This window comes from Bemisia tabaci, chromosome 5 (assembly GCF_918797505.1).
Source record: "Bemisia tabaci chromosome 5, PGI_BMITA_v3".
NCBI lineage: Eukaryota > Metazoa > Arthropoda > Insecta > Hemiptera > Aleyrodidae > Bemisia > Bemisia tabaci.
The window spans coordinates 50,151,050-50,171,663 of NC_092797.1; the positions used below are offsets into that span (position 1 = coordinate 50,151,050).

Consider the following 20,614-nt stretch of genomic DNA (forward strand, 5'->3'; position numbering starts at 1 on the left):
ACTCGGTCGAATTTCTCCTCCGAGTTTTTATCAGTTAAACCAATTTCATTCTTGAAATTCGCTCATAACTTGATCTTGTTGACAGGTTTACACCGATCAGTGTGGGTGGACGGTACTTTCACTCGGTGACTCCGAGGTGGATTAGCATTCAGCTCGGCGACTCGGATCCCGCCGCGATATCGGCAGCCGCAGCCTCCGGTGTCAACACAAAAACTTCATTTTCAATTCATCTTCCGCATTGCCAGATGTTGGGGATACTCTGAACTTCGCCTCGGCTCACAAAAGTAAGTCCTTTTTTGAACTCTCAAAGGGTCGTACTCATTGCAGGGTATGGATTCGATCAACGTGAGTCGATCGAAAAATGATTAAAAAACCGGTGTCGATTTCTTGGACATGAATCGATCGAAAAGTTTTAATGCTATTCGGTCGACACCGATTCGATCGATTCATGGGCTCGTCGATCGATTCACGGATTTGTCGATCGATTAATGGATCTGTCTGTCGATTCACGGATTTGTCGATCGATTCAAGGATTTGTCGATCGATTCACGGATTTGTCTATCGATTCACGGATTTGTCGATCGATTCACGGATTTGCCGATCGATTCACGGATTTGTCGATCGATTCACGGATTAGTCTATCGATTCACGGGTTTATCGACCGATTCACGGGTTCGTCGATCGACTCACGGGGTTCGTCCGTCGGTGGTCGGTCGGTCGACTCATGAGTTTTATCGATCGATTCACGGATTTGTCGATCGATTCACAAGTTTGTCAATCGATTCACGGGTTCGTCGATCGATTCATGGGCCTGTTGATCGATTCACGGGCTTATCGAACGATTCACGGGCTTATCGAACGATTCACGGATCTGTCGATGGATTCACGGGTTTGTCGATTGACTCAATGCTGGGTTCGTCCGGCGGTCGGGCGACTCACGGGTTTTGTCGATCGATTCACGGTTGTCGATCGAATCGGAGTCGATCGGTTCACATTTTAACATTATGATCGATTCATGTCGATCGAATCGACAGCTGTTTATCAATAATTTGGCGATCGACTGTGTCGATCGATTCACGTGCTCATTTTTCGATTGATTCTTGTCGATCCAATTCACACCCTCCATTTTGATAGTCGTCCTTTACAGTACCTTTCCTCAGAAGAGCCCTGTGCACATGTCGATGGCTAAAGTGCGGAACCACACATCTCCATTGCGGTTAATGGCTTGTATTCGTATACAAATCTCTCGAGGAGAGGGAAAGGAGGGAGTGAGAGAGATTTCTAAAGCACACAAAATGCATCAAATTAACCATTTGCATCGATGAAAATAAACCATAATCGCCGGTGTACCCGGCTGATAAGATAATATGACATAATTGTCGTCAGATGCGGCGCACTCACAATAATTAGCCATCTTTGAAGTGCCTTCTTAATTTTTTTCCCTTTGAAGGGTTTGATCCTGAAGTGTAAACACTCCAAAAAGGAGATAAAAATTAGACGTAAAAGTTTCCAAACTTTCCTCTATTTGGATGGGAGTAAGAGGAAATTCTAGAAAGTAATTAACTAGCTTTGAATATATCCACCTAATATCGTACCCAGAATGCATTGAACCACTGCTGAGGATCCGTCTCAAGGAGTAAACTCGACATTATACAAAATTTAGCAATTAGGAACTACAATCTCGGGCTCATCCGTAAAAACACGTAAAAGCATAGGGAAACAAATGGTACGTACGTTAATTGTTACTAAACTGAGCCGGAATTTGTAGTTCCTAATTGCGAAATGAGGTCAATTCTAAAAGCTATCGTTCATCTGGATTTGACGCACTCTGCTTATAACTACTGACTGTCGTGCTAAATAAGAACGCCGTATGATCATTCGAATGTTGCCAAATTTCCCCGACAAGACATTTGATTTCGAGGAAAATCTGGTTACTTCTCATAGGCATTTTCAGATATTACAGCTTAAATTACGAACAATATATCGACGGTGAAACTACCAAACCACGTATCTCGTTTGCGGTGTTTAAAAATCTACGCTCGCATTTTATTTTTTTGAAGTAGACCAAATCAATATCATTCCTTGAAATTTTCACAGAATTTTCTCCGCACGATGAGGAAAAATCACAAAAATTTTCAAGACTGGACGTTAAGTAGTTTTTCATTAAAAAAATAAAGTATGACAGGAAGTCTGCGACGTCGCAAACCGAGATACGTGGTTTGGTAGTTTCACCGTCGATATGTAGTCTGATAAATTGGAAAAGAAAATATGCAGGATTTTCCCGGTACATTCGTCTTTTATTCAAGGAAATATGGCAACGTCTGAAGGCTCATACGGTGTTATTCTTTGATATGGCACTATGGTTGAAGAGTATTTCTGTTTCTGTTTCGCGCAAAATGAGCTACAAAGATTTTTGAGAACCTTAACTCGCCGATTAAACGACGGATCTTCTGTCTAGAAGGAAATAGCGAGTGTCTTTAAGCCCAAGATAAGAATCGGTTATGTAAACTCACGCGAACTTTAATGGCCATTTTTGAAGTCGTAAAAGCGTGGATGAAAGAGCGGAGAGGAAGCCCCAGATTCACCTACCGCGAGCCTCCAGGACCGACCTCGAAGGTTCAGAGAATTGCCAAAAAAACGACGTATGTGCACGGAATTTTCGTTGACGGTACGTCTTTTGCGCCTGGGCACAGCAATAACAAACGACGAATGCGGGCATTTCGTGCAGTGAACTTCCAGAGACGTTGAGTGGGTGGCAAGCGTTTTTTTTATAACAGGCCAATTTTTCAACCTAGCTTAATTAGGCGCTGAAGCCGACAGAAATGTAAGGTAATTGAGGTCTTAAAAATATGACACCGGCCGAGAGCTGTGGAAGTGGTGGTCGCGCTCTCCTTAACGTATATGTGGAAAATAAACTGTCCTAGAAACAAATATATGTCTGGATTGAAAGGAGAAACACTTATCTTTTTGGACGTCGCTGAACCCCTTCATGCATAGCTCATTTTATTTGCTTTAATTTAGCCTCATAGGCCCAAAGAAGAACTAAGAACTTACTGTCATATTTTATTTTCCACATGGAGAACTACTAAGCGTCGTTTTTTTTTTAAATTTAAATGATTTTTCTTCTCTTCATAAAAAATATCTTGTGGAAACTTCAGGCCATCATGTTGATTCGATCTCCTTTTAAAAGATGAAATAGCCGCGACCGAGATTAGCATTTTTGCAGTTGCACCATCAATACACCAATGGTGGAACTGCGAAAACTTGAATTCCACTTGCGGCAAAACAAAGACTCCGTCTCCATTTTATTTTATCAAAAGAGAACGAACCAGCACGATTGCTTGAAATGTCTAGGTATATATTCAAAGGCAAAAACTTTCGTGTTTGTTCACATGAAAACTTAATTAGGACAGGAACGCTGCAACATCGCAAATCGGGATACGTGTTTTTGCAGTTTCACCTCCGCATCAGTATATGCAGTATATGAGAAGTACAGATCTGACCATTTATCTACTTCTTTTGATCTGACGGCCCTCGAATATGACGCAGGTGTCAGTATGAAAATATTGAAAATCGTTACAATTTTAAATTAAAGTTTAGTTAGGAGTGGTATCAGAGGTTAACGTGTGTAACTAGATATTGTTGACGTAACTAAGTAAGCATCCAAAACATAAATCATGGTTTCATTTCAAAACATGTACGTTGTACGCCTTGCAAAAAATTATATCTTTAGTATATCCAGTATCCCACCGGTGAGAAAAACACTTTAATTCAATAGAATTATTACTCGCAAGTCTATTCCTTCACCAATTATTCACGGGATAATAATTCTCGATGAAGCAACAACGTTGAGCTGGCGTAGTGCTGAATTAGCTAACTGAATCACTGCTTACTTCGTTCACCTGCTCCTTCGAAAGGGGGCAAAAGTTAAGATTATTGGTACTACAGTTATTAAACAGATATTTCAAGATAAAGCGTGTTATCAACTGAACTTGTACAAACAGTGAGCTGCACAGTTCTGCCGTGCTAAGTAAAAACGCCGTATGAGCATTCGAATGCTGCTGAATTTCCTCTCAAAAAATTTTCATTTTTGAAGAAAGTTATGGATATTTTTCCTTGAAATTTTCGGACTTTTTCGATCAAATTACGAATATAATCTTAGGAAAAATCAAAAGAAAAATATGTATGAATTTTCTGGAAAATTCGTGATTTGTTAACGGAAATTTGGCAACGTCTGATGGTTATACTGCCTACTTCTTTGGCGAGGCAAAGTTGGCGTATTGCGTCGAACAGTAACAATGACTTATCTCCACGTCGATTTTTTTTCAGAGTTCTCGCATGTTTCCTAGTTTTCGAAATCTTTTTATCACACCTTTTAAGTTATCATGAAAAGCATTATCATCACATAGCAGAATCCCCTCAGTTTTTAGTAAAATACGAGAGTAAATTTTGTAGGTAAACCGTCCGAAACTTGGCAGATGAAGGGCTTGGAGCACAAGTAGCATGTGCAGTTTTTGCTGTATTGAGAAATATGTGTTCGAAGTTTCGAATTTACATCGATCTTTATAGCGGAAAGAAAGTTCAAACTGACTTTTTGATGCTTAAAAACTAGAATTTGGGAGCGAATATTTTCATATGCACCAAGACTAGTTTTACTTAAAATCATTGATCTCCCAATTTTTTCAAAAACTGCACTCATGCGCCTTATCCTCCAAGCTCCTCAGATCACCTCCATATTTTGAAGCACGCAGAGAGGGAAACCTATATTCTCCGGGCCTCTTTTTAACCTCCATAGGAGTTGGCCGACGCGGCTCGCTTGTGCGCAACAACAATCTTCGTTCTCAGAGGAAGAAAAAGAAAACTAGTCGATTAACCGTATTACCATTTCAGGCCCTCAGTATCTATTTCACGGACAAAGATGCGCCGAACAGGGAGGGATACGAGGATGGGAGAGGGAGAGGGAGATTATAAAAAAAAGGATCGAGTTGAAGCTGAGCTTTAGGGCAATACACGATAGTAAGTACCTATCCTACTCCTCCGACAAACAGGTTCTGCGATTCCTAGGACTTCTGTCTTAAATTTCATAACGCGTTCTCTTCCACGAACTTGCCGCTTTGAGCACATGCTAGGAATGTTATACGGGCGGGGGGGGCTTAAACGAAGCACTCTAATATGCGGCATAGAGGTGTTACCGGGATCAATATCACCGGAAGGAGGAACAGAGAGCGTCATTTCCCACAAAATTGTCACATGCTTGTTCAAGGAGAGAAGGTTCTTATTGTTAGTGTCGAAAACGCAATTTATGGAAAAAGGGCCAATGCTCAGCTGAATTGGAATACAATCGACGATTTTTAGGAATTACGATTTCTTGCTCATCCGTAAAAACACTCATGTGCATAGGGAGATCAATGGTACATACTTCATTTCTAAACGAAGACAAAAATTGTAGTTTCTAATCGCAAAATTTAGCACGATTAAGCAAAAGGAACTTTGGAGCACGCCACTCTTATGTACACAGCTCCTTTTGATGTAATTCATCTGCAAATAGTTCTCATATTATAAATACGTGTAGTTGACATATTATAATACAGAACAAGTTTTTTCCAAAAGGGAACAGGTCCAGTTTTAGGGGTTGCGAAAACACCAGTGCTATGTCGCCGAAGGCTTATCTCAAAATGAACGTATTCCTTTTTAGAAGTAACACGATTACCATTACTTGCATGAGTGTATTTTGGACATTCTGGCACGAAAATGCTCTAAAATTTTAAATTAAATCGGGATCATGATGATGATGTTTGTTGTTCAAGAATCTTGATTTTCATAATTTAGTATATCTAAATCTTCCGTGTGCGAAGCCCAAAATTGACGAATCATGCAACCTTATGTTCGCTTAGCACAACAATGAACTACGTCACTAGCAAAAATCCATTCATTGAAAGAATTTTTGTAGCTAATTTAGTTGAACCGAATTGACGAAAATCACTTCCCTGATATTGAATTGTACGTGTTCACTGTGACACCCTCTCTAGCAAGCGATAGCATTTTTCAAGCAAATAATGACAATTAAAGGTACCCTGCAACTAAAAAAAAGTCTCAGTTTTCAAAAATTACAGAGGCATCATTTTCTGTTCGGAAATATGCATGGGCCCGTACTGAATATTCTTCCGACGTCAGAGAGTTTCAAGTCTTCCAAGAGCAATGTGTCGCTAATAGGTCTTCGAATTTTCGCCGTGGGCATCCTATCTTCTTACCCGCGCGTTTGAGTCACTCGATAGAAGGGGTTACCTACAACCACAGAGACTTCATTGCGTTGCGACGTTAGAATATAATTAAGCTCTCTGACTCCGACCCCTTCAAATTTGTTTTTAATGGCGGCAAAGCCCTACTCAAAATGCACAGACACATATCGATGGCCTCAGTCACAAAATTTATATCTACCTTCGCGACGTTGCAAATCTCCGCTTATGTTTTATTTTTTTAAAAAGAAAATTAACCAACAGTTTTTCCCGACGATTTCTATGGCATTTATTTAGAAACAAATTTCAGGGAGATACTTTGGTTAGTTTGCTGTCAAAAAATAAAACATAATTGGAGATTTTTTCATATAGTGCAATGGACAAACGCATTGTTATCGAAATTTTCTTTTGCATTATACCACTAATGAAGAATAAATTAACACTTTTTAGATAAATAAGATTTTGTTCGGTTTGAGTAAAACTTGTTTCTGGACGTAGGTGGATCCAAAGAGAGCAGGGAGCCTGGTTGAAACGGGTAGTAGTTATAGACAAGGGGGAAAATGGTGGACTGGCCATAGGGTCTCTCGTAAGTTGCCGTTAGTTAGTCTATCACTTACCTCCTTAGTCTATTGCAACCACCCGCTTCCACCGATAGGATCGCTTATTTCTCAATTAGTCATCTTTGTCTATAGCTTTGTCTATGAATGTCAGTAATCAGCCGGCTGGCATGGAAACGAGGAAAGCAGGTGGATTTAGAATGAAGATCTAGTTTACGAAAACAGAGTGGAAACCGGTAATGACACGAATGGAGGAGCATGGAGCATCCAGCATGGAGTATGGAGTCGGAGAGTGGATGTCGCATCGATGTCACTGTGCCAGTTATCCAGTACCCTCGTTGCATCACCGCATAATCATGTCGATAAAACGCAAGCCGGTCGTCGGCGGCGTCGCTTATGCTAATCGGGGCGCCCTCAACCACGCCGGCTGCCAGATTCTTCCAGCTTGCCGGGAGAAAATTCGCGCTCCTTCTGGCGGTCGTTCACCCTACTACAGTGCTAAGGATGAACGTCGTATGAGCCTTCAGACGTTGCCAAATTTCCTCCGATAAAATACAAATTTTCACGGAAACTGTTGGATATTTTTCTACCAGTTTTTCAGACAATTTTGTACACTTTTTAGTCTAAAATATCTCAACATTTCAAGGAAAAATACACAACTTTCCTGAAAAATACATTTTTTATCCGGAGAAATTTGGTAACTCTCGAATGTACATACGGCGTTCTTCCTTAACACGGTAGTAGGCTGCCGTGCTAAGAAAAAAACGCCTTATGAACATTCGAGAGTTGCCGAATTTCCTCTCAGAAAATGTTCGTTTCTGAGGAGAGTTTTGAATATTTTACATCGAAATTTTCACAAACTTCAGTTCAAAAAAAGAACGAAATTCTCTGAAAAATTGGGAGAAAAATGTTCACAAATCACCGAGGGTATTCATGATTTTTTGAAGGAAATTTGCAACGTCTGAAGGCTGATACGGCGTTCTGCCTGAGCGCGACAGCCTAACTCGCGAGGGTTTCCTCCGACAGTTTACCGGCTGGATGGGTGAGTCTATTCCGGAAGTAAACAAATATCGAAATATTGAATGAATTTTGCTTCGTCATTGGTTTTCAGACCGAACGTAGGATTTTAGGGTGCGTAAGCATGGCACGTGGAGCGGTGTATCCCCCGGGGAGGAAACGGGGAGGTTCGTGGTGAAGTTTCTCGACAAAGGCATCGACAAAGGAGGGTCCGATGTGGGTCGGTTTATCTATAACCAACGATGTTTGGTATTCTTTCCCTTGCGCGTAGGGTTCGCTAACGTTTTGTCCCTCAGCCCAAAACACGCATAAAATTCTCGTAAGGACCAGAATAAAATTTTCTTGCTGCTGCGGAGCACTCTTGTCAACGTTACGACTGAGGCGACCAACACAGAGTGGCAATCTTGCCAATAATTACATTCAGCACTATCTCTGCACGAGAAGTTTCACTAAATATTAATGTTCACTGCCCTCCCAAACAAAGAGCTCCCCTCTTGCGGTCTAACTTTAAAAGCTCTTTAAGAACTTGGTAGGTATCAGAGGAAACAGCGGCACCCTAATGTCCCTTACGTAATTGTATGCAGATACGTAAGCCGAAATCGAAAAGCTCATACAGGAACTCCTCTCAACAAAGGATAAGCTCAAAGTGTGACGTAACAATCACCCCCGAACGTGCCGTGAATGTTCTCATGGCAACGACCATCTGCAGAACTCATTTAGTCATTCTCTTTGAATTGATTTCCAACAAAACTTTCGCTTCTTAGATTAATCTCCACATATTTTAAGGCTCCTTTACAAACGAGCCCATATATTCCGTCTTTCTAATGGACGGTCCATTTAAAACCGCTGACCTATGCTAACGTGCTAAGGAAAAAACAACGTATGAGCATTCGGATGTTGTTACATTTCCTCCGATAAAATATTTATTTTTGAGAAAAGTAATTTACTTGAAATTGTCTGATATTTTAAATTGAATTGCCGACACATTTTCGAAAAATTGGAAGGAAATATGGGCAAATTGGATGCAGAAAGGGCATTTCTTGCTTGGGGTGTCTCAGGATCTTCGTCAACGTTTCATCCACCATATTCTAAGCAAATGCATGGATTTCGCTATTTATCTTTATGATGTCCCTGGTAAAAATTGGCAGTAGAATCTGTGTTCCAAAATACCATAGACCTACAGCCGGCTGTAAGATTTCCAATAGCTTCTATAACCGGCTACACAATTTCTTATAGCCTTTTATAGCCGATGGCGTTTAAGCAACAGCCATGCGATAAAGTGTATGCTAAACGTTACTAATTACGGATGCTAGGACTTAGTGAGTTTTTGGAACACTGCTCTCTTTTTGGGCCGTAGTATATTGATTTATTTTGCGAGGAAAGCTCCGTACTTTTGATGGATGCCTGCCATTACTAATATATTAGAGCGCCTTCAGTTTCGTATGATACTATGCAATACCTCTGGTGTGAAATAGTTGCTTCAAGCGCCGTGGCAGGCGGGCAGCAAGCGCGGAACACGCATTGGCGCCTACAAACCTAACAGTGATACTTCACGCGTTGCGCAATGCGTGAAGTATCCCTGTTAGGTTTGTAGGCGCCAGTGCGTCGTCGCCGCTCCGCTTTGTGTTAGGCTCTAATATTTAATCTGGCGGAGTCAGCGTTATTCAACTCATGATTTTGAAATGTTTGCACATCCTGTATGGATTATTCTCATTTTAATTGATGAAAAAAATATGTATTAAAGGAAAATATAATGTGTGTTTTGTAAATATTAAGGTGGTTCCGTATCAAACTTAATGATTTCCAAAGCACACGAATTTCTACACAATTTCTTATAGCCTTTTATAATCGATGGCGAAAAAAGCAACAGCCAGGCGATAAAGTGTAAAGCCCGGCGATAGGAACTATAGCCCGGCTGCATAATTTTTTATCGCTTCGTATAGCCCGGCCGTATGATTTTCTCCGCATTCTACAGCCAGCTATATGATTTTCTGTAGCCTTCTTTAGCCGGCTATAAGAATTCCCATGGTATTTTGAAACGCAGCTCTTATCGCCAATTTTTACCAGGGGTTACAATGCTGAAAACTGAAAAATCTAGAAAATTCACCCGATAGTTTCTACTCTAATATATAAATTAGTATTGGAGATTTTGAAACACCGCAACCAAGAGATGCCCTTTCTGCACCCAACACCTCAATTACCCTGAGAATTCTTTTATTATCTAAGGAAATTTTGCAACGTCTGGAGGCTCATACGGCGTTGTTCCTCAGCACGGCAGTACGATGCGTCACCCTTGTCGGCTCTCCATAACCGTCAATCAAAGTTGTCGCGATCTATGGTCAATTCCGGCGCCATGCTAAGCAAAAACCACATCGTGCATGAGGTTCCCGTCGCACAGTTCCGAGGTTCCTGCCTAGTGCAAGGTTGACTGATCGCGGCGGTGGTGAACTGCACAAGCGCGAAGTTGAGCTTTTCCCATTTCTAAATTCGCCCGGGATATTCCCGTCATGCGGTGTCCTTGATTACGCGCACGTGGGGAGACTGGTCAAAGAGGCAGTAAATTGCCACCTGTCTCGCTCTCAGCAGAGCAGACTTGTGTGTCACTGCACCAGCATCGCCACCGCCGCACAATGGATCGAGTCAATTCCAGAGGTCGGACATGAAATTTTTGACTAAACTTGCAAATTTTGATGTTTAACTCGTCTCATTTTAAATTTCAAGGGGTGGTTTTAAGGAGAAAATTTCATGAGGAAACCAACGGAACCACTTTTAAAACCTCAAAGTTTTGTATGAACAGAGTTATAGGCGTTTAAACTTTCCAAATTGTGTCCGACCTCTTCAATTGATTCGATCCATTGTGCGCCGCTGATTCAGGACGTCCACATCCCGATCAGGCCCGGGACATTGGACAAGTCACCGCACCGATCAGTCAACTCGGCCACTTTGCCATGTTACCAAAGAGACCAATAAGTACAAAACGCCGCTTGGCTGACGAAAGGGCGTAACTACTGCTGTTATTTCGGGCCCATCCATAAAAAACCCCATCTCAAATTTGGAAACTAATGCCGCATGTGTTGCTTCTTAAATATGCTGGTATGTAGGGTGTAGCCAAGTGCTAGAAATAATGTGACATGTTTATAAAAAAACCACTTACATTTTATCAATAAACTTTGACCGAAGCTTTTCGAAGCAAGCGCTAAAAATATGCCATAAGTAGACTTCATTTTTCAATTAGGAACTAAATTTCTGGCTAATTTTAGAAACAACATATGTACCATTAGTTTTCCTATGCATAGAGGTATTTTTATGAATGAGCTAGGAATTGTGATTCTTTATCGCAAAATGCGGTCAAATTCATATTAACTTACTGCAAAATGTAGTCCATCTGCAAATCAGCCAGACGCTGATAAGGTAGATCTTGCAAGGGGTTAAGACATAGACGGATCCAGACATTTCGGACGGGGGGGGGGCGGTAAGGGGGAGTTAAGGGGGGTAAAGGGGATCTGAGAAAGCTTTCGCCAGAAAATTTTCGAAATTATAAAGCATTTAATGCAATAATTTGAGTCAATTTCGTCATGGATAAATGTCAAATAGAAGCATCCTTACTTCTTCTTCCGTCCGTTCTTTTCGTTTTTCATTATTTTCCTTTTCTTCTTCCTCTTTTTCAATCGAACGGAGGGAGGGGGGGGCGCCCCCTACGCCCCCCCTCCTTGGATCCGCTTACGCGTTAAGACTCTCGATAAAAAATACGAAATATCATCATGCATCATCACCACTGACCTCCGAGGAGAGGTACACTTCCACAAAACTATCATTCAGTTTGTTCTCGTTTGTTTGCACTAAAAAGGTGCGTTGCTGACTCAAGCCTCGAGGTCTGTTTTGAAACAGAGTAACCCGATGCCAAACAGTGCCAGTGGCGTGGCGTGCTAAGCGATACATCGATTGGTCCGCCATTTAAACCTATAGGAAAGGATCGATAAAGAGGGTGTTCCCAACGAACACCTTAATGATCGATTCTTTACCATAGCTTCAAATCGGGAAATATCGATAATCGATTATTCACGCCTCGCCATCCACTGAAACAGTCCGCGTTGTTCACCTCCGCTGGGTTTACCCGTTGACCGTCATGTTTTACTCAATGGTAGCGAAACATGCTCGACAAACAACAACCTCTAGAATAGGTACGGTCAGGTACAGTCGGCCCAACATCTCTTGTTGACTTTTCCATCCGCGTAATTTCAATTGCACACTTGCACCTGTATTACTCACCACAGTGACAGTGCTCACTGTCACTGTTACAGGGTCATCAGACGGATACGAAACGGTGACATTGTTCCTATTTTCATCAGTTGTATGTCACTGATCGGCCCGGTGGTGGGAATACTAGACGCGCGATTTTGCCAGTTTTCGGGAGTGTTAAGTTTCGCGTCATTAAAGCGCTCTCGTGCAGATTTAGAAAAAACTATAAACATGAGCATACGTATTTTACATTTTAGAATGCGGCAAAGTCGCTAATTCATTTTCGTTAGAATGGATAATTTGCAGGTGTCTGAAATTTTATGAATTTCGTGTTTAAGTGGAAACTACCAAGTGAACTGAACACGAGGATACCCTTGGTTCATGAATTGAACAATTATTGGAGAAGATATGACAAAATGACATAATCTGCTAAAATACATGTGTTTAAATGGGAAATGCCGCCAGGTGACGTCATCAGGCGGTGCATTTTCTCACTTTTAAATCTATTTTTATACTGTTTCCCATATCAGAAAAAAATTATAAAAAATTCTGTGAAATCGGCTAAAGAAGCACTTTCAGATGAAGCAATGAAAAATTTGCATGCAAATTCTCCATTGTCACTTAGGCGGTGTTGTTGCTTAGTCCTCGATATGCAGAAATCACCACTAACTTCATCAGGCCCCATCCATACGGCTAACTCAATTCCTTCACTTCCAATGGCTTAGTCATCCCCAGAGGAAGATCAATTTCGGCCCGAAAGTAACTTGCGTCCTTACGAAGCCACCATGCAGGACCCCTGGGAGGCTTACCGTGTCTCTGGTGATATCTCGTCTCACTTCAAGCGTACTTCCTCCCAAACGTTTGTTCACTCATCTTGATCGTGATGTCGATCGATACGATAGCGAAGTGGGTATCCTTTGGGTATCCATCTACCCACCTCCGGTGACAAACGAGTGTATCGCCGGTATCTTGACGGGAAGCTGGGGGGAGGAGGGGGTTGAAGCAGCTGCCGCGACAACTTCTGCTCAATCAGGCGCGCGTCACTCTGATTCCGAATCGATGATCAAGGGCAGCAGGCGGGGGAGGGGGTAGGGGGGATCGGGGGCATTCGAGGTTCAAGGATGTGCTCTTTAGGCCTCGTTTTTCCAAGTCACGGATGACCGCGCTATCCAGCTTGCGATTCAGTTGACGCGACGTTGCTAGGTCGGGAAAGTTCTATGATACGTATCTATTAGGAAGGGATGGATTTTAGAGTTCGATGTGGCAGCGATCGCACTTACTGACAACCTGATGACCGCGTTGACACCAGCGCGCGCACTAACCTCCCCGATGAAAGTTTTATTGCGCTTCCACATCCGAAAATCGTCGTTACGAGACAGACGCAGACGCATGTGCGTATTCTGTATTCCGATGTAGGATGATGCGAGTTTATATTTGGACGTATTTCTATCAATCGGAACTATGTGCATTAAGACATGAGCCCTGAGACCCATACGAATACACGCATGACAGGGCTCACGTCATAATGCACATAGTTCCGTTTGATAGAAATACGTCCATTTAATTCTCACCGAGATGGCTTCCGATAGTCTCGACGAGTGTTGACTGATTAATGGAGGGGTGACGGATGAGGCGATTAAGAGTCGTTTTTTGCTTATTTCGAAAAAAAAAAGTGTTTAACCTCTCGAGTCCCGGGGGAAGACGTCCTGCCATTTTTTTCGGTAGTGCTAGAGACCCGATGGTAAATCGACTCACCATTTCAAGTCCTCATTCGAGCCACCAGAGCGTTGTTCTGGCCCGCATTGAATGGTTTTTATGCGAGCTCTTTTGTTCTATTTTATGCCACAAAGGGGAGATTAATATTATATTTTTACTTTTTGGCAGTGAGAAAAGTGAGAATGCGAAAAGTCAAAATGAACTCAGGACAGTGGCAGTATAAAAATCGTCAAAATCTCCAGGTCTCAGGAGGTTGACGTCGGAAGAGTCACTTGTATTCGTAATACTTTGAAATAATTTGGAGGTTCAAAAGTTCTTTTTTTTACTTTTTTTTATAAAATGCTGCGTGTAAAATTTTCCGAACACTGCAGATTTCTTCATGAACGCCATGCGAATTCAAGTGACAGAGAAAAATCTGCAAGTACCATTAGTACCCTTCCGGTTACGGACGTCGTCTTTTTGAATATCGCCTTCAATTTCACCGGATAGGCAAGAAATATACCGAGGATCACGATTAGTTACCTATTCGAAACGCGTATCATTAACTCGTTTCATGCTTTAATGATGGATAGGCAACACATACGAAGAGGAATACGCATAAACGTAGTCGTGCGCCAGCCCATCGGTTAATATCGCCCTGCAATTGAAAAATACTTGTTCAACTTTTTGGATAGCTACTGTTTAAGTTTAAGGTGATTCGATGGACGCCATATTTTGTGTCAGAAAGGCATGCGATATATCGCATCCATTGGCTCCATTTTTTCAGCTACTCGTCATTTTTCTCCAATTTTGAGATCGCAATTCTGTTGTCAGGAGACTAAACAATTCACTTACCAATTTTGACCAACGAATTCAACGTAATAAAGGCGTGGTTTTTTCAGAGGAAAAATATCGCATTCGATACTGATTTCGAGACTGCACTCGAATGAAATATTTTCTCTCTAAAAAAACCACGCCTTTATTACGTTGAATTCGTTTGTCAAAATTGGTAAGTGAATAATTGTTTAGTCTCCTGACAACAGAATTGCGATCTCAAAATTGGAGAAAAATGACGAGTATCTGAAAAAATGGAACCAATGGATGCGATCTATCGCATGCCTTTCTGACACAAAATATAGCGTCCATCGAATCACCTGAATTGTAATCTCCTTCGTAATGATCAACGGTTTCCTTTAATTTTTCCCACCCAAGATTTGTGTAAAAAGTCAAGAGGAGCTAACAGTATGACCCTCTTTTTGTTTCAGGATGGCTCACCAGTCGTCCGAGCGTAACATCCCGTCCGTGCGGGACATCTTCGGCCTGGACCGGGACAAGCGCTCCAACAGGAAGGAAGAGCGGGCCCTGGACGACGCGCAACTCGCGCGCTTCCAACAACTCAGCCTCAACCGCTGTTTCCAGACCCCGGACCGCTCTCCCCTCTCGCCCACCCACGACCCCCTCGGGAACGGCGGCAACGACTCCGCCATCTCCGTCGGGTCCACCAGCGAAGAAGACCTCTCCGGCGTCGCCTCCTCCTCGCCGAAGAAGAAGAAGCAACAACGCTCCCGCCGCGAGAAGGTCATCCCGGAACCGGACGTCAAGCACCTGGAGAGGCACCTCTCCATGAAGAAGACCATCCGGAAGAAGATCATGCGCGACCTCCAGCAGGCCTTCGTCGAGGACCCCAACGAGTTCCGCGTCGAGGACATCTCCCCGGAGCAGCTCAAGGCCGAGATCAACGTCACCTCCCTGAGCTTCGGGACCTCCAGGAAGAAGAAGGACAAGCGGAACCCGACCGAGTCCAACTTCTTGGACTTCCTCCGAGCCGGAAGCGGCGAGAACCGGAACCAGGGCAAGTTCGACGATGAGGACTCCGGACACGGCTCGCCGACGAGAGACCTGTCCACTGAGAGGTTCACTAACTACGAGTATTTGCGACAGCAGCAGATGCTCCAGCAACAGCAGCGACAGCAGCAGCAGTTGCTGAGACAGCAAGAGCAGCAGCGCCTCCAGCGGCAACAGGAAGAAGAGCTCGCTGCTGCGGCTGCCGCCGAGGCCGCCTCGAAGAAAACCAGTTTCTGGAAGAGACTCACAACCAAAGGCTCCAAGAGCAAGAGATGAGACCGCGCCTTGGTGTAGTTTTTTTTTTTGTACCTTTCGTATTTTCATTTAACGTTTCTCGACTTGATCACGGGCCTTCTGGTCCGTCGGTTTCTCAGACGGTTCCGCGTTCAAACATTTCCTTTGTTCCTGGGATTCGGAAGCGAAAGGCTTCCTTGGATCTAGCGTTCATGCTAGTTCTCTTGTTATGTTGATCACCTGACCATGGTTGTTGCGTGGCGACTGCTTCAGCGGGTTCATCATTCGAATTGATAGACAAAGCGATAGACAAAGAAGACAAAAGGTAATTGGAGCAATCCTAACGGTGGAAGCGGGTGGTTACAATGGACAAAGGAGGTAAATAATAGACTAACTAACGGCAATCCACGAAACTTAATGTAGGTGGTGCATCATTTTCCTCCCTAGTCTATGACAACCACCCTTTTTCAGCCAATAAGATCGCTCTATTTTCCCTTTGTCTTCTTTGTCTATCGATTTCAACAATCAGCCTGCAGTTGATAAACAACACTCTCGCTCCAGACCTCTTGTGGTCGTAGACGTTGAGTTATGAGGCGAATAATTTACCGACAGAATCATCTTTTAATTTCGGATTCCGGATGAGATTGAGAGCAAGAGATAAAGTTGGGCTGTTTTATTTAAAACCGAACGAAAAATTTATATTAGTCCATTTTCTTCGGAAAACACACGAAAAGAAGCTCATCTCGTTTTTTTGTTGTTGTTTGTCTTTGGAAGAGAAATGAATTTCGCGGATGATTTTTGAAGTGGCTTCCCGAGTTTTGTTGATAAAAAAATTTCTTTAGTTGTGTAAATACCTCATGAAATGGTCGATAGTAAAGAGGAAGGTGAAAATTTGATCATTTTCCGAGCGGCGAAATGAAAAAAGTACTTTAACACCTTTTCAGTAAATGTTTTCATCTTACCAGAAAATTGTATTTTATCTGAGGGGACTATTTTAAATTCGGGCTGAGATGGCATGCAGGCTCCGCAACGTTTTCGCTGTGAAGTCTGATCCTGCTCACTCCTTTCACAAGTCTCCTTTACCTTTAGGTGTCATGAGAGACACTGATGAAGATAGTCATTCCAAAGTCGAACGGTCGATTTTTTGTCAAGTAGGTAAGAAGTCCTCGCCGTTATATATAACATAAATAATTTTATCGACGAAAAGTTTGATCAAAAGTATTTCTTTCTAGTCCATTGTCTATTTTCATCCTCATGGAAAACTCAATGAAGTGACTTGTACAGAATGCTGAATTAATAAACTTAAACAGTAACTGCGAACATTTAATGGAATTTTTTAAGTTAGTATTACCGGTGTTTGTTATTTAGAAAAGTTTTTCCTCTATCCTCTTGTAATTTACTCGTTTTTATAGCTGAGAAACTTTTATCGAATCCGCCTTTTCCCAACATTACTTCGTTTCTGGATATCTTGTCCAGATACCTTGCCTGAGAAAAGTCAAGTAAACATCACAAAAATCTTGAAACCACTGTTTTACTATCTGGCTGAAATTATTGAATTCTAGTACTGACAGGCACATATTTGTGAATAATACTTTTAATCCCCCCCCCCCCCCCAACCGCTATAGTAACAGCTGCAGATTGCAATGCTTTCATAATTCAAAATTACCACTTTACCTATCTTATTTTCAAACTACAGGTTTAAAATTTGGCTAATTCGCTTGTCTATGCCTACCTTTATCGAACATCAGTAATTTTGAACTATGTAAATTTTCCTGTGTTTCACGAAACCTTTCTTTTGAGGTAATTGATTGAAAGTCCTGTCATCTGTCAATGCGCAATTTTAGGAATAGTCTTATGGAGTAAAGAGAATCCAGATTGCATAAGTTCCGTGACGAATCTCAGGCGCCCGAGGGGCTGAAACGAAGAGTTGGAAACCAGTTTTTGATCAGTACTTTCAACGTCTTTCAAAAATATAGCATCAATCCTTTTTTGAGCAAACAGCTTTTTTCTTGCCAACGGAGCCCCTGATCATAAATTATGTACATTTTTTTGTTCTGGTTCCTTTTTGTGGCAAGAATAACCGGCCGGAAAGGAAATTTTACAAGTCTGATAGTTCCCAGCTTCTCTGATTAAAAATAAACATAAAATACAAACAGTACCTAAACTAAAATATGAATAAAAATAATATTATTAAAAATGCTTGAGATTTTATGGGAATGCATTAATACCTACATTGATAAGCAAAGTCATCAGAACTAGGTACATATATCGTATTCCCTTGGTTCCTCTTTTATAATTTTACGTTTTTACTATTGTTAAGAGTGTACCTTCTGTTCGATTTTAAGTGTCCGTTTCAGATAGTAAGTGTAAGGCCCTTTTATAAAACGAACTGTAAAGCGGATTATTGTAGATGGTTCATTTATCCAGGCGTGTACAGTAGCTAACTGTATATCTAATGTAAGCAAAGAATGGCAATAACTGGTACTTCGTTTCTCACATAACTCCTCAGCATGAGGTCCTAGTCCAATGCTCGTGTGCCGAAGTGGCGAGGCGTAAATGATTGATTATCGACATTTACCCATTTGAAGCTGTGGTAAAGAATCGAATATTAAGGTGTTCGTTGCGAGCACCTTGTCTATCGATCCTTTTCCATGGGTTTGAATGACAGATCAATCGATAAATCGCAAAGCACGTCACTCCACTTGTGTGCTGCTGATAATAAGTTGGGAGTAACATGTTTGGCGCGCCTTCATAATTTGGTCGTATTTCTGCCAATCGGAACTATGTTCATTATTACGTGAGCCCTGTTATGCTTATATTCATATGGGTCTCAGGGCTCATGTCTAAATGCACATAGTTCCGTTTGGCAGAAATACGTTCAGTTTGGTAGAAGGTCTGGAAGGTAGCGTGACCGTGACCCGACTAATCATCTATCAAAACGATGCAGGTATCTACTTTAAGTGCTAATAAATCTCAAGGAAGGAAGCTGTCAGAAGTCATTTGTAGCTTCCGAAGTTATGAGGGTACACACTTTGACCCAAAGAATCGCTACCGTGCCAGTCTGGGCAAATGGACCGAAAATGTATCGCTAGTTTAATACCTATCAGAGTGCATCTTGCACAGCCCGCATTAATCGTTTTAGTTTTGGTTTTATGATTGTGATAATTCTAGAGCTTAAGAATTTTTCGATCGTGTATTTTTGATAAATTTTAAATGTGATAAAACGAATAGATTTAGATTCTTATACAAATTTATTGTTGTTTTTATTTTTAACAATTACGAATTGTGTTCCACCTCAGCATATCCCAAAGTGAATATCGATGGTGAAACTGCAGAAAAGTGTATCTCGGTTTACGGTGTTGCAGACTTCTTGTCCTACTTTATTTTCTACGGAAAAATACTGAGCGTCATTATTTGAAAATTTAAGTGATTTTTCTTCTCTTTATAAAGAATATTCTGTGAAAACTTCAAGCCATGATGTTCGTTCGGTCTCCTTTTAAAAAATAAAAAAGTAATAGCGGAGATTCCGAAATACTGCAGTCGATATATCGACGGTGAAACTACCAACCACGTATCTCTGTTTGCGGTGTTTAAGATCTTCTGTTCATATTTTATTTTTTGAAGTGACAAACTCTTAACTGTCCAGTCTTGAAATTTCACAGATTTTCTCTTCGTGCGAAGAGAAAAATCAGTGAAAATTTCAAGGAAGAAATGAGTTGGTCACTAAAAAAATTAAATACGAGCAGTATAGATCTCTTGCACGACCGCAAACCGAGATACGTGGTTTGGTAGTTTCACCGTCGATATGCATTGTTGCACTTTCACCGTCGATATGTTTCAGAATTGAATAAGAGGTTGACAAAATGGAAGAGTGAACTGAAAAAAAAGAAAAATAAAAAATATAAGGAGCCCAGAAAAATAACGGTAAAAAAAGGAAATTCTAATCACATTCTGCCTGACCGATAGGACATGTTTAAAAAGGCTATACCTAAGAAAAAATGTAAAAAAGTAAAATAAAGTTTACAGGGAATCGATGAAATAAGTTAAAGTGGTTTTGACGGAGGTGTCAATAGGATCTTTTGTGTCCAGTTTATTGCTTTAATACATGAGGCTTGCAGTTATTGAGATTGTAGAATTAAAAAAGGGATACAAAACAGGGAAATAGGAAGGGAAACAAAAGTATATCGACGGTGAAACTACCAAACCACGTATCTCGTTTGCGGTGTTTAAAAATTTACGCTCACATTTTATTTTTTTGAAGTAGACCAAATCAATCTCATTCCTTGAAATTTTCACAGAATTTTCTCTGCACGAAGAGGAAAAATCACAGAAATTTTCAAGACTGGACGTTAAGTAGTTTTTCATTTAAAGAATAAAGTATGGCAGGAGGTCTGCGACGTCGCAACCCGAGATACGCGGTTTGGTAGTTTCACCGTCGATATTCAGACAAAGTGTACAGGAAACCACCGACAACAAATGTTTTGATTACTCTCTACAGAGATGACAGTGATTCTTTTTTTTTGACTCAACAGTGTAGCGCCCCTGGTAAAAATTTGCGATAGGAGCTGCGTTTCAAAATACCATAGGAGTTCTTATAGCCAACTAAAGAGGGCTATTGAAAATTATATAGCTGGCTGTAGAAAGCGGAGAAAATCATATAGCCGGGCTATACGAAGCTATAAAAAAGTATACAGTCGGGCTATAGTTCCTATCGCCGGGCTTTACACTTTATCGCCATTGGCTATAAAAGGCTATAAGAAATTGTGTAGAAATTCGTGTGCGTTGGAAATC

The 20,614-nt window shown here is 41.4% G+C and overlaps 1 protein-coding gene across 2 annotated transcripts in view; it reads left to right on the forward strand.

Annotated features, from left to right (window-relative positions):
- The window catches only part of LOC109032484 (uncharacterized), an 84,745-nt gene extending 65,672 nt beyond the window's left edge, over nt 1–19,073 (forward strand). For both annotated transcript variants that reach the window (XM_072300876.1, XM_072300877.1), the window contains 2 exons: nt 86–284; nt 15,010–19,073. In XM_072300876.1, the coding sequence (XP_072156977.1) occupies nt 15,011–15,865 (855 nt within the window). In that variant the 5' untranslated portion in view covers nt 86–284; nt 15,010 and the 3' untranslated portion in view covers nt 15,866–19,073. The remainder of the gene's footprint in view (nt 1–85; nt 285–15,009) is intronic.
- Nucleotides 19,074–20,614: the final 1,541 nt, after the last annotated feature.